At 42.1% G+C, this 14,384-nt stretch overlaps 1 protein-coding gene across 1 annotated transcript in view; it reads right to left on the bottom strand.

Annotated features, from left to right (window-relative positions):
- The window catches only part of otogl (otogelin-like), a 238,726-nt gene that overhangs the window by 48,244 nt on the left and 176,098 nt on the right, over positions 1-14,384 (bottom strand). Inside the window, exons 35-44 of the mRNA XM_070901511.1 lie at positions 11,593-11,735; positions 11,283-11,306; positions 11,089-11,178; positions 9,461-9,650; positions 6,446-6,666; positions 5,676-5,814; positions 4,235-4,426; positions 3,576-3,788; positions 1,610-1,714; positions 974-1,081 (exon numbers count right to left, since the gene is read on the bottom strand). Of these exons, the coding sequence (XP_070757612.1) occupies positions 974-1,081; positions 1,610-1,714; positions 3,576-3,788; positions 4,235-4,426; positions 5,676-5,814; positions 6,446-6,666; positions 9,461-9,650; positions 11,089-11,178; positions 11,283-11,306; positions 11,593-11,735 (1,425 nt within the window). The remainder of the gene's footprint in view (positions 1-973; positions 1,082-1,609; positions 1,715-3,575; positions 3,789-4,234; positions 4,427-5,675; positions 5,815-6,445; positions 6,667-9,460; positions 9,651-11,088; positions 11,179-11,282; positions 11,307-11,592; positions 11,736-14,384) is intronic.

The following is a 14,384-nucleotide window of genomic DNA, read 5'->3' as shown; positions in this document are numbered from 1 at the left end:
TTTAGCCATAAGGGCCACATCTAACTCCCTTTTGAATATGTCCAACGAACTGGACTCAACAACTTTCAGCGGCAGAGAATTCCACAGGTTCACAACTCTCTGGGTGAAAAAGTTTCTCCTCATCTCGGTCCTATATGGCTTACCCCTTATCTTTAGATTGTGACCTGATAAATAACTCATTAGCCACTTTAAAAAAAAAACAGGCTGCAGTGCCAACCACCAGAGCCAACCAGTGCCACACAAAAGGCATGAGTTTTTTTAAACTGTCCCTAAGTTTCCTGACTAAACAAACTGTATCTAATAAAAGTATGATTTATTCATAACTATAACATGCATTTAGCTGCTTTATTCTCCACCCACCCCCCACCCCGCCACTGTGAATCAACATATTCTAAAGTTCAATATTAATGCCTATAGAAAACTGATAGAGACACTAATTAGTTTTGGTGTTAAAAAGAAAATATGCAAGCTATATAATTGTATAGTGGAAGGAGCGCTGTATCATGCCTCCAAAGCGAACATTTCTGTGGTAAAGCGTATCTGAGATGACTTTAGGTAGATAGAATAATGTGAATTTAAAATTGACTTCAGTTAGCTGGTGTCAATCGAGAAAAAGAAATTGCCTACAGATATCGACATTTCTTGGGGCCACAACTCACAAAGGGATGAAATTCCAGATGTTACGCTCTCCTTGTACTGCGCCTTTACCGCCCATGTAAGATAGTGCAATTTAAGGCCCAACCTATTCTCTGTCTTTCAAAGTGGACAATAGCAATATGGTAGGCACCTAATATAGTCTCCATTGTGTAATACTGTGGAAAAGGGTAATAGTCCTGTGGCAGGCTATCTGATTCACATAAGGTTGCAAACTTCAATCCATAAGATATGTACGTCTGCCTGTGGAAGCTGTCTTTTTGCTGTGAAAACAAGTTTAAAATGTGGTGAAAGCGAAATTGGAACAACATTATCTTACCACACTGAAAGGCGAAACAGCAGGACTCATCTTTTCGCACTTCAACGAGAAACTGGTCCTCTCTACACACAGGTGGTGAACTAGTTGGACATGCCAGAGGGTCACATTCTGTGTATTAACAGCAAAATTAACACTGTATTGTATTCGCTACTGCACTTAAAAAAAACAGCAAGAACAAACAATATTTTGCACTTTGCACTGCTGCAGTATAGTGCCTAAACAAAAATATTCAATTAGGAAAATAGAGAAATCAATGGGATAGTTTACTTAAAGTCAAATTGGCTGCATACAGCTATATCAACTAGTTTGATTTCTCCTTTAAACAACTAATTTATTCAACAATTTGATGGCATTTTTAACATTTGTCAACATACTCTAGAAAAATTACTGCTTACAGTGTTTTTAAGATGCGTAGTGTGGTATTTAAACCATGTCGTTGGCAGTTGTGGATTGGCCAACCATTTTATATACCCGACTAATTTTTCATTTCAATGACTTTAATCAAAGAGAAATCAGGCCAGGCGTGTGACAGGTACTGATCCACAACCGCTAGTTTTATGCCCTCACGCAAAGCGAAAATGATCCCCTCAAATCTCCCAAAATGTCAACCTGTGATGTTAATTTCTGTAAACTTACCACATCGGTATTCAGGACAGCAAGACACGGAACTATAGCCTATCACCAATTTATTTCCATTTTCGCATGTTAGAACATCGGTTCCACATATCGTCAAATTGCACTCTGAAGAAAATACATGCAATTAGAGAATTTTTAATTTTCATGATTGTTCTTTTTCCAACATAGTTGCATTTGTCAAATATATAGTGTGCTTTATCATAGAACAAGCTCAAAACTCTGTTTTAAAATAATTTATTTACACTTTAAACAGGTACGATAGAAAATCTATCGAAGGGAGCAGAAATGTAGCAGGACCGAGCTTCCATCCACTGCTTTGACTCTGTCTCAAATCTTGGGGATGGGATCATTAGAGTACCTGGGGGAAGTGTCTACACTATGGCAGTACAACAAGCAACCAGCCCATTAAGGAGGCAGAACTCAGAGCAGCTCTGAAAAGGTTACCTGCGGCCTAAGTCTGACTGAAGACAAGTGCTAGCAAATGTTTTTTTTAAATATTCCCCCTCCCCACCCCAGGGAATCACTTAGTAAATGTTCCAGTTGGTCCACAATAGAACCTTTGCAACGTAACAAGAGCTCTAAGAAGCACCCACAACTCCTTGAGTACAATTTTTCAGCTAGTCTACAAAGAAGTAGCAACCCAGTGGATCAGGAACCAGCCCAAATTGCAGTGGCCCCGCTCCTGCACTGGTTCTACATCCTGGGTTGTGTATTTTTTATTCCGGTATTTCTTTAGATGCCTCATTTTGTATTTCATGTTCCGATTTGAATTTCACATTGTCTAAATTGAATGTAAAATAGAACCACTATCTTAAGATATTTAATCATGTTAAATAGTAATTTCTCTCTAATGGCCCAGATTTTGTAGTGGTAAAGATAGCGAACTGTCAGAGTTCGCCAGCATTACCCCTCTGAAACTGACCGCAACTTCAGGCTTTGACTCATGCAATGATAAACGCTGAAATCCTAAAGTTGTGGTCACTCATTCCCTGTGCCACCACAGGCTGCACTGTGGAACTCCCCACAGCCGGCAATCAGTTGAACTGATGAAAACTTAATTTTTTCCAATTTAATCATGCTGTTAAACACTCCATTAAAGGTAAAGCCTTTTTGGAACTGGTGTAACTGGGGTTTCAACTGCATATTGACTCCGGTATGAAAAATGAATTTTAGATTTGCGAAATGTCAAATTTCTCCATTGTGACGGAAAACTACTAGATTTTTTAAATAATAAAAGCTTGTTTGTGATATTCCAACTTCTACTTAACCCATGTGTATATTCTAATCATTATTTCGCTCTCTCTAAAATTTGTAAGAAATGAATTGCATCGGTGCTTTTTATTTCCTGGTTTGCTGTCTGTGAGAATTCTTCAATGTGATTGGCTGCTTAGACGGCTTGATAATATCCCTGCTGCATTGCGCTGGGGATATCCGTTTGACAGCGCTGCAATCAATTTAACATTGAGAAAGCTTAAGTTTTTGTCAAAGAGACACGAGATTTTTGTGGGCAGCTTTCTTCATGGTCAGCGGCGATCACAACCGCTTCACCGCTGATGGTAAATTCCAGGCAAATACTCTGAAATATTTCTCTTTGTATTAATTTTCTCTTTAGAATACATCCTTATTATTGCAGCCTTCTTTTACTTTGTGTTTTTTCCAACACTGAACGCGAGAGGAGATGTGAGGTAAGGGCAGGAAAGGCAAGGCAAGGAAAGTAGAAAAGGGGAGAGTGATAACTCAGAAGTGGTCAAAGTAACCAGGAAGCAAATAACAGAGAAATACAAAATGTGAACAAAGCTAAAAATAGAAATGGAAACAAAGATAAAAAGCTGAAAAAAGACCAACTCACCTCTTATTACTGAATGCAGTAATACATATTATGGCTTTTAAAATAAATTACAGACCAATTGACACTTTTATTGCTAGAACAGAACTATGCTGTATGATTCTAATAACTAGCACGTACCACAAATCTTCTTTGGACAGCACGCTCCCTCCTCAATGACATCAATAATAATCTCTCCCTCTCTTTCACAGATTGGTGATGATACTTCACCACATTCAGGTTCCATGGCAATAATAGTTCCATTCTCCAAGCATTTGTACATACAGCATCCTTTATGCGATCCATTCCAGGTCTCACCTGCTGCCCGTGGCTGGCCTTCATTGTTGGTGCAAGCTGGAAAAAAATAGAAGTTTAAATAGTTAGAATCAACATTCTATCTTACATCATTTGATTTACTATGCTTTGATTTACACTTTTAGCAAACTAAATTCATGCATTAATTTCACAAATGAATGAACGTTTTCTCTTTTTCTCAAAGTACATCAATCATGTTCCAGAAACCAAGGCATTCACTTCCCTTTATCTTTACAGTTATCTTTATTTTAGACTAAAAGGGGATCATGAAATATATCCCATGCACGCACAAGGAAAAAAGCTACAACATTAATGCTAGTTTACACTACTTTCACTTCTGTATTAAAGTCAAATTAAAATTGGATACAACTGTCAATAATTTAATGAAACCTAATATCAGAAAAACAACATATTATAGAGCTGGGTGATTTTTTATTTGCAACGTATTTCTAAATAAGATACTACAAATTGCAACAGTTACTAACCACATTGTTCCTCTGTAACACAGTAGTTAGAGTCTGGTTGATGCAGCACAGTCCCTCGTGGACAAACACAGCTCTCACTAATGAATGAACAAGTTGAGTCATGTTCCAAATAGAAGTCTTTATTCTGACATGTTTTACTCTCACAAGCTGGCACACAAGGTTGGTATTCCATGCCTATGGGGCAGCTAAGTGCTGGGGAATAGTAGAATCATATTGTCAAAATAACATTTTAAAATGTAGAATATGAAATGATCATTTTAAATTGAGGCATTTTAACAGTATGAATATTTTATAAAGTAAAATGTACAGAAGCAACAAAGATCTATGCAGCTCTACTCAGTGGTACCCATTTAAGATGAATTCTATTTAGATCAGTTCCTGTTTAAGGTATAAAACTACCTTTAAAATATCATGCAATTTAAATTCTACCCACGATCAAAGTTTTTCAGCCAAAATTTTATTTGTGATAATTTATCATAAAAGCCTGCATACAGGTTCCAGTATTATAAAATCTGCCCCAGCAACATCTTGGTCAGAGCAACAAATTATCCTGTGGTTTAATGCTGTATTTACTAATGTCCGTGTGCCATGTTTCTGGTTAGGCCACCGCAGGACGATTTTGATAGAATTTATAGTAAAAATGCTGTTGTTGAGTTAAATGTAGCTCTCAAGTGGTTCAATTCACAAAACAGTAAAGCTGGGAAAAGTAGTTTTGTGTTCAGATGAGAAGTTTGAACGAGAATGGTTTAGACAATGACAATTAGTTTAGAGATTGCTAATAAACATTCACACTTATTGAGGAGATGTTTCTATTCATGTGACCACAGCATGAGGGGTCTGCTGAGAACGTGGCCTTGGAAGAAGCAGTAGTCAGTTTTGCTTGACAGGCTTGTTGACAAATCCCTAAATGGAGAAGGAGTCAGAGACTATCTTCCACTTCCAGTGAAGAGTCAGAGTATCGAAAAACACATGGGCAATCAGTCAGCCAGCTGGGTCTGGAGGGGAAGCCGGGCCTAGAGTAGGGAAGAAACGTGTGGATCTCAAGCTTAGAGCCAATCAGAATCAGTTGGGCAGGAGACGTTATGCAAGGCTGCTAACAGGAATAGATTGGCGTCATTTAATTATTTTTCTTGTTGTAAAGAAGTGTTCTAGTTAGTTGAAGGGAAATTTAATTATATCTGTTACTATATACATTCACTTGGTGTCTGCAATATAGCATGAGCGCCTCAATATAACAAGTGTAATAATATCAATGGTAGGAACTGAGCTCTGGACTTTTCTTCATTTTCATTTTGTTGTACACATCTAGGAAGACTTGTTATGGATCAATTCTGTCAAAACAGAACTGAAGTGGTAGTCCTTGTAGTTTCATTATGACTATTTTATAATAAAAGATGATAACACTATAACCATTAATAATTTAACAGGTAGAAAAACTTACGACAAAATTCTGGAGTTCTCCACGGAATGCAAACATTGTATTTATTGCAAGCAGCTGCATATAAAGCCAAAGCATCGCACTGATGTGTCACATAGTGAAAGTCCCTAATCCATAGCTCACAAAATATTTCTGGAGTGACCTTGAGATGAACAAGAGAGTTATGAACAAGAACATTAAACAACATGAAACCTTTTGTCCATCACCTTTTGAACTGATTGAGAAATCAATCTATGCTCCTCTAAATATTTTTTTTAACAATTTATTTATACATCCAAAATGTTACTTAATCACAAAATCAATTTTCATGGAATTATTTTACTATTGTACTCTGATTTCTAAAATATATGATAGCACCATACTAGAAATAAAATAACTATTCAAACCTTTTCTGACTTAAAATTTAAATTGCAAAATGTATAAGTATGTAAGAATGATTATTAGCTACTTGACCCTCCCACTATTCATATATAACTGTTTTCTTGGTTATGTATTGCATGTTATGCAGAGAGCCCGTTGCATTGGTCTTCCTGTAAGGTGAATAAAAGTGAGGATTCTAAATATATGTAAAACATGTTGCACTGCCAATGTTTTATCACTTGGGTGAACTATTAAAAATTCAACATTGGCATATTACAACGGGACAGTGAGGCATCGTTCAGTAATGTTTCAACTGTTCCACTACCAGAATCCTGTATGTTTATTACACAACAGACAATTCATCATTCGAAGTGTGATATAAAATTTCTGAAATGAAGTAAAACTCTACGTACATGCTGATGACACAGGATCCAAGGATTCTGATTCAACATAGTAAAACATGCAGAACAGTCACCAGTGGTGCAGTTCTGTTTTCGGCATCTAAAGCAATCAGTCTCCAGTCCAGATGTTTCAACCATCCAACTTTCAAGGAAAAGACCTATATTTTCCACTTCTGTAACAATGGTCCCATTTGGTAGCTTGAGATCGTCAGCAGGACTGCCATTACAGCAGCCTAAAATAAACCGACATTGATTGACCCAAAAAGTTAGTGATTGCATTACTAATACTGCAGTTACTTTATTCTGGTCAGTTATTTAAAAATGGCATTCAGACCTGTGTATATGTACCTGCGAGGGAGCATTTAGCGGCAGGTCGGGGCCATAAAAGGAGCGGCGACCATGGGCAGCGTGGAGGCATGCCATTACAAGGTACTGCGCGAGCTGCTGCAGGAGGGCGATGGCTGTGAAGAATAATGTCATCAAGACCCAGGTCGGTGATTGGAGCGTGGGCAGATACAGCAGGAATGGTGAGGTCGGGGCGAAGAAGCGGCGAGAGACTGTGGAGGGACGTGATCGGGGCCCAGGGGAGGCGTGAGTTCGGGGCCAGGGGCCCAGAGGCAGCACCGACCAGCCCACACTGCAGTATATGTGCGCACTCGGTCCGTGCAGCAGAGCTGGTCTCCAGTCGTCTTGGGTAATCCTTGCCACTGGACCAAGACCTAGCTCTGTCAAGCCCGTGTGGTGGCTGGTGAGCAACGGCCACTACACGTTTAAAAGATCCACGCTCAGGCATCTCCCACCCTTCAGGATGTAGTTCGGGTCCTTCATTGAAACACCTGTGAACTCGTCCTTTTTTTGGAGTGGAAGCAAGTCATCCTCGTTTCGAGGGACCGCCTATGATATTGTCCAGAGAATATTTTGTTCAAACCAAAAATTATACAGCGCTCGATATTAGAATTATAAACTAATCTCAACAAATATACAAGATTACGTTATTATTTATAAAATCATAGATCTATTCATGCAATTTTATGTACTGTAAATCATTAACCAATCCAGTTAAATAAGCGATCTATTTTCCAGTTTACTCTAGACCTTATGAAAGGCAAAACAAGAAAAATATTGATTCTATCAGTAAAGGAGCATTCGTAAGAACTAAAGATATTGGAGACGTACAAAAGAGAGAGGAGACAGAGGGGTGGAAAGACTTATAGAATGAGACAGAAACACAAACACAGGTTAGATGCAGGAAGAATGTTCCCAATGTTTGGGAAGTCCAGAACCAGGGGTCACAGTCTAAGGATAAGGGGTAAGCCATTTAGGACCGAGATGCGGAGGAACTTCTTCACCCAGAGAGTGGTGAACCTGTGGAATTCTCTACCACAGGAAGTTGTTGAGGCCAATTCACTAAATATATTCAAAAAAGGAGTTAGATGTAGTCCTTACTACTCGGGGGATCAAGGGGTATGGCGAGAAAGCAGGAATGGGGTACTGAAGTTGCATGTTCAGCCATGAACTCATTGAATGGCGGTGCAGGCTCGAAGGGCCGAATGGCCTACTCCTGCACCGATTTTCTCTGTCTATGTTTCTAAATCAGAGTGAGACAGACACCACAATGAGAAAAGTGGAAGAGGATAGTGAAAGGAAAAGGAAGTTGAGAGGAAATAGCCACACAGAGAGAGTGAGAGAAAAAGGCGATAAAGAAAGACAGAGAACTCAACTCAAAAGAATTACAGTGGGAAAGAAGCACCATTACTGCGAGAGATTTTTTTTTGTCCATGCACAATAACGCAAGAGATCAACTATAATACTTTGTACATCATTAAAAACATAGTATCCTGTACCTAATTATGAGCAACATCAGGGGAGATTAGTGCATGTAGGCCACAGCACGTCGAAATTGGTGAAACACAAGGTCCACCTGTTTTCGGTGGTCCTTGGGCGGTGCGTCATTTTTTAACGCTCGGTACCACTGAGGCCGAGTGGGTGGGAATTCCATCCCACTTTTCTCGGTGGTAACTGGAACGGAGCGGTGTGCAGCAGAGGAGGCCTTTTGACTCAGGAATCTTCGATTCCTGCGTTGTGCGCGCGGCTCTCAAGCTCCGCACCCCGATAGGCACCAATGAGAGGCCAGAGACTGCTGCCGGCCTGAGATCGCTGTGTGGGGGGGCGGGGGGGGGGAGGGGAGTAGGGAGAGATCGCTGTAGGAGGGCCTGACATCGCTGTCGGGGGGTGGGGGGGGGAACGGAGATTGCTTTGGGGCAGTCTGAGATCACTGTATAGGGAAGAGATCGCTGTGAGGGTGTGGGGGGGGGGTGGTGAAGAGATCGCTGCGGGGGTGGGGGGGGGGGGGGAGACTGGGGGTGAGAGAGAGAGAGAGAGTGGGGGGTGGGAGAGACTGGGGGGTGGGAGAGACTGGCGTGTGGGAGAGACTGGGCGGTGAGAGAGACTAATAAAATATTTATTATAGTTCATTAATAAGGGAGAAAATAAGGCTTTATTAGACCATTTATATTATTGTCTAACACTAGAAAATACTACAATCCATTTCAAAATACATCAAACTGTGCAGGACTCTAAAGATCTGTGTAATATCAAACAAACCTGTCAGCTCTGTGTCCATACCGCCCACTTAAGATCCACTTAAAAGCACCTTCTCCAGGACGGTATGCATTTCCGGTGGTATGTCGGCGGAATGTCATGAATTTTGCACTTTTGGGCAGTATGTCAGCGGTATGTAGGTGTTTTTTCACCAAAATTAAATTTTTGGGCGGTAAGCGGGTGGTAGTGGCCAGTATGTTGATGAATTTCGGACCCCTAAAGTGTTATGCTTTCTTGAATGTAAGCGATTAGCTCAAATGTCATATTCATAAACCAGCAACGAATCACAGGTGAAGATATAGGGAACGGTATTATTCAGGAGAACTCAGTAACTGCAATGAAGTTTGAAGGAAAGAATGGATACAAAAGTGAAATCACATACAACAGGAAAAATATGGGAACAACTTGTGTCCGTAGTACACTTACCACACAAGCCTTTAGTTCCTATGGTTCTGTTGGAAGGCAAACTCAATTCTAAGACAATGATGCCCGTGCTGCGATACCACTGAATAGTAACACCAGCAGGGGTTGTGATCAGGTACATTGCTCCAGTGTCCTGTATATGGAAGCCTAATTTTGTGAACGGGAGTCGAGCAGGTCTAGAGTTCACCGTTGTCTGCAAGCAAAATAAATGCAGCTGAAATCTTCTTGTACAATGTTCAGCGCAAGTTGAACAATTATACATTTTTATTAACCATTTATGAAGCATTGATTTACAGTAAATTTATTTAAGTATCAATGACCATTGTGTACCCTGACCTGCTAGTCTGTGTTTAGATAGTTGAACAGAAGTCAGAATATTTAGTTGTTAATCTTTCAGATTATTTCCAAGTAAAAGTGGCAAATTATGAGCATTTTTTTTTTTGCAGTAGCTTACTCAGAATCAGCTCGAGACTGTCCAATTTTATTTCACACAGTCTAATAAAACTAGCAAATATTGAAAATGTCATTGCGTTGTTAGGGGCTGTATTCAACCGCAGGTCCCAGGGGTGTAATACAATGTTTAAAGCACTGTGCTATGCTTCTCCTGACTCAACTGCAGTCCTGCAGACTGTTGCTGTACCCCGGTCTCCCCTCTTCCAGATTGCCTTCCATCCCAATCGCTCCCTGGCCAGTCGCCTTCTTTCGCAGACAACCCTCCCCAGTCGCCTTCCTCCTGAATTTCTAAGCCTGTTTGCCGGTGAGCTGATTGGGGTCGCCCAATGTCAGATGCACCTCAAGCCTACCCTTTCAGGCGCAGGAATTGTTCCCTGCACTGGCAGGCCATCGCAAATCAATTTCTCGGCCGAACATTTGAGACATAAGACAAATAAAAAAAATTCTTTACTGTTGCTGTGTTTTGTCATGAGTATCGTATATCAGGATTACATAACTCTATGAATAACAGCAATAACATTATTGAGAAGGTACAATCGATATTGTGAAATCAGTATTATCTAAAAGATATAGTAGATGTTGTTTGGTAACTGAAGTATTAGAATGGGATTAAAGTCATGATACTACCAAACATTGCAAGAAATGGTAAAGGGATTATTCAGGCGGATGATTATTGTCGAGATAATGGGCTGGATTTTCTGGCCCTTTGCACTCTGGGACTCGGCCCGGAGCGGCATGAAATGTGACGGCAAGGTCTCCGGTCAGGAGCTTCGGCTCGGGGTTTGAGGTGGTGCTTAGCAGTACTGCCGGGAAGAGCTGCGCCGGGTGTGTAACGCCTCTGGTTGTGACACCGGCAGTAGTTTTGACTCGAACCCGACCCATACGCCTAGAATCGCGCCTCTCAATGACCGTCTGGAAAAACAGAGTGGTCCAGCCATGCCAGCGGCGGCGATGACGGTAAAGTGCTGTAAAGGTAAGTGCGAGTGTTTGATCTTTTAATTTTTTTCGCGATTTGTGTTGTGGTGGCGTGGGCAATGTTTTGGGGTTTTTTTTTGGCTTTAATCCCGCCCAATATAATAGTTCTTGCACTATAAATTATTAGTAATAACAATAGTAGTTTTACAAAAGAAATGCAAAAATTAACAATCATATTCAAGTTTTATTAACCTCACACTCACCTGTCTATCCAGTCGATTGATGAGAACTTTGTGGTTACGTGAGGTTATGTTTAATTTTTTAAAGCACAATCCAGAGTTACCTCCAGGCACCTTAATGGTAAAAGCAATGATCGTAGTAAATAAAATAAAGAAAACAGACATCTTACATTAAATGACACTTTGAAACTTAACTAAAATAATAGTTATGTACTTACAGGACGTCTTATAGAATTTGCACTCTGTAATTAATAAAACAGTACTTTTCAGAAACATTTCAGCTAACATCCTATTACACCCAGTGAATATTTTACATAGATGCTAAAATATTGTTTAATACTATTCCTTAATAATTAACTTAATGAATATTAAGACATATAAAATGAATATACCTAATGGTTAATAACATGCTATTTTGGAAACTTTGACTGAAGTTGTTGATGTAACTGCTTTTTAATGAAAGTTCCAAATTTCTCTTTTCATGCAGTATTAATTTGGTTCTAGTTTTAGGAAAAAGTTTAAAGTTACCTCACGGGTAGGACATTGTTCAATATGAGCAACAATAGTTTCTTGTGGTAACAGAGTCAGTACATAGGCTGCAGCATCATACACTCCCACATCATTGCCATCAAATGTGATGATGTGCAGGTCCGAAAACATGGAGCAGCGACCTGAAAAGGCAAATACATTTATTAATTCGTTTGAAACTACTTCCTTGCTAAAGTATTGGAAAAATATAGTGTATATATTGAGGAAGCATTTTATTTTCATTGGTTTTTGCATACTTAATGGGGAATTTTCCTGTCGTACGCTAAGTTTCCAGGCTCAGCAAAGAGGAGAAAGGGGCGAAGATCTTTTATGTCAGGTCTCCAGCCACACTGTGCTACCCTAGGGTATCCTGAGGCTGTCCAAAATTGCATTACTGTCCTGCACCTGGAGTAGGCTCGGAATCTGAGAGATAGGAAGGGATGTCCCAGCCTCTCACTTCCCTTTGCTCCTGTGCGACCTTTGGGCACCCCAGTGGAGGCATGACTGAAGAAACGAGGCATTAGGGCTTGAGCCAGGTCCTCTGGATCATCTGTGGAAATCCCCCGGGCAGCTCGAAGATTGAAGAGACAAAGGTCAAAGTTTGCAGGTACTTCACCTCCCCAAGGATAAGCTCAAGGCCTCGGGACTCTCGCAGAGCAGCCAGAAGGCCCCAATACCATGTTCGAGCAGTCAGTCGAGGAGGCGGGAGCTCGGAGCAGCGCGAGTCCGGGGTCGGCGAGAGGCCTATAAAGGCCAGCGGGAGTCGAGCAGTTCGAGCAGTCGGTCGAGGAGGCGGGAGCTCGGAGCAGCGCGAGTCCGGGGTCGGCGAGAGGCCTATAAAGGCCAGCGGGAGTCGAGCAGTTCGAGCAGTCAGTCGAGGAGGCGGGAGCTCGGAGCAGCGCGAGTCCGGGGTCGGCGAGAGGCCTATAAAGGCCAGCGGGAGTCGAGCAGTTCGAGCAGTCAGTCGAGGAGGCGGGAGCTCGGAGCAGCGCGAGTCCGGGGTCGGCGAGAGGCCTATAAAGGCCAGCGGGAGTCGGGCAGTTCGAGCAGTCAGTCGAGGAGGCGGGAGCTCGGAGCAGCGCGAGTCCGGGGTCGGCGAGAGGCGTACCGGTGCAGCTACAGGGAGAAGGCAAAGATACAAAGGTGACGTCACAGCCTAGGGGGTAAGTGATTGGCTGGTGATTGGTGAGTAGTTTTTCTTTTTCTTCTTATATTGGTCAGTAACTTTTAACATTGTTATTACCAGTTTAAGTGTATCTAAGGGTTAAGACATGGCAGGAGAGCTCGGTCGGGTGTTATGCTCCTCCTGTACCATGTGGGAACTCAGGGACACTTCCGGTGTCCCTGACGACTACGTGTGCGGGAAGTGTGTCCACCTCCGGCTCCTGACGGTCCGCGTTACGGAATTGGAGCTGAGGGTGGATTTACTCTGGAGCATCCACGATGCTGAGAATGACGTGAGTAGCACGTGTAGTGAGTTGGTCTTACCGCAGGGAAAGGGTCCACAGCCAGATAGGGAATGGAAGACCAGCAGGAAGAGCAGTGCAAGGAAGGTAGTGCAGGGGTCCCCTGTGGTCATCCCCCTGCAAAACAGATACACCGCTTTGGGTACTGTTGAGGGGGATGACTCATCAGGGGAGGGCAGCAGCAGCCAAGTTCATGGCACCGTGGCTGGCTCTGCTGCACAGGAGGGCAAGAAAAAGAGTGGGAGAGCGATAGTGATAGGGGATTCAATTGTGAGGGGAATAGATAGGCGTTTCTGCGGCCGCAACCGAGACTCCAGGATGGTATGTTGCCTCCCTGGTGCAAGGGTCAAGGATGTCTCGGAGCGGGTGCAGGACATTCTGAAATGGGAGGGAGAACAGCCAGTTGTCGTGGTGCACATTGGTACCAACGACATAGGTAAAAAAAGGGATGAGGTCCTACGAAACGAATTTAAGGAGCTAGGAGCTAAATTAAAAAGTAGGACCTCAAAAGTAGTAATCTCGGGATTGCTACCAGTGCCACGTGATAGTCAGAGTAGGAATCGCAGGATAGCGCAGATGAATACATGGCTTGAGCAGTGGTGCAGCAGGGAGGGATTCAAATTCCTGGGGCATTGGGACCGGTTCTGGGGGAGGTGGGACCAGTACAAACCGGACGGTCTGCACCTGGGCAGGACCGGAACCAATGTCCTAGGGGGAGTGTTTGCTAGTGCTGTTGGGGAGGATTTAAACTAATATGGCAGGGGGATGGGAACCAATGCAGGGAGACAGAGGGAAACAAAAAGGAGACAAAAGCAAAAGACAGAAAGGAGATGAGGAAAAGTGGATGGCAGAGAAACCCAAGGCAAAGAACAAAAAGGGCCACTGTACAGCAAAATTCTAAAAGGACAAAGGGTGTTAATAAAACAAGCCTGAAGGCTTTATGTCTTAATGCAAGGAGTATCCGCAATAAGGTGGATGAATTAATTGTGCAAATAGATGTTAACAAATATGATGTGATTGGGATTACGGAGACGTGGCTCCAGGATGATCAGGGCTGGGAACTCAACATTCAGGGGTATTCAACATTCAGGAAGGATAGAATAAAAGGAAAAGGAGGTGGGGTAGCATTGCTGGTTAAAGAGGAGATTAATGCAATAGTTAGGAAAGACATTAGCTTGGATGATGTGGAATCTATATGGGTAGAGCTGCAGAACACCAAAGGGCAAAAAACGTTAGTAGGAGTTGTGTACAGACCTCCAAACAGTAATAGGGATGTTGGGGAGGGCATCAAACAGGAAATTAGGGGTGCATGCAATAAAGGTGTAG

Source organism: Pristiophorus japonicus, chromosome 15, assembly GCF_044704955.1.
Source record: "Pristiophorus japonicus isolate sPriJap1 chromosome 15, sPriJap1.hap1, whole genome shotgun sequence".
NCBI classification, from domain to species: domain Eukaryota; kingdom Metazoa; phylum Chordata; class Chondrichthyes; family Pristiophoridae; genus Pristiophorus; species Pristiophorus japonicus.
This window is presented reverse-complemented; position numbering and strand designations above follow the sequence as displayed.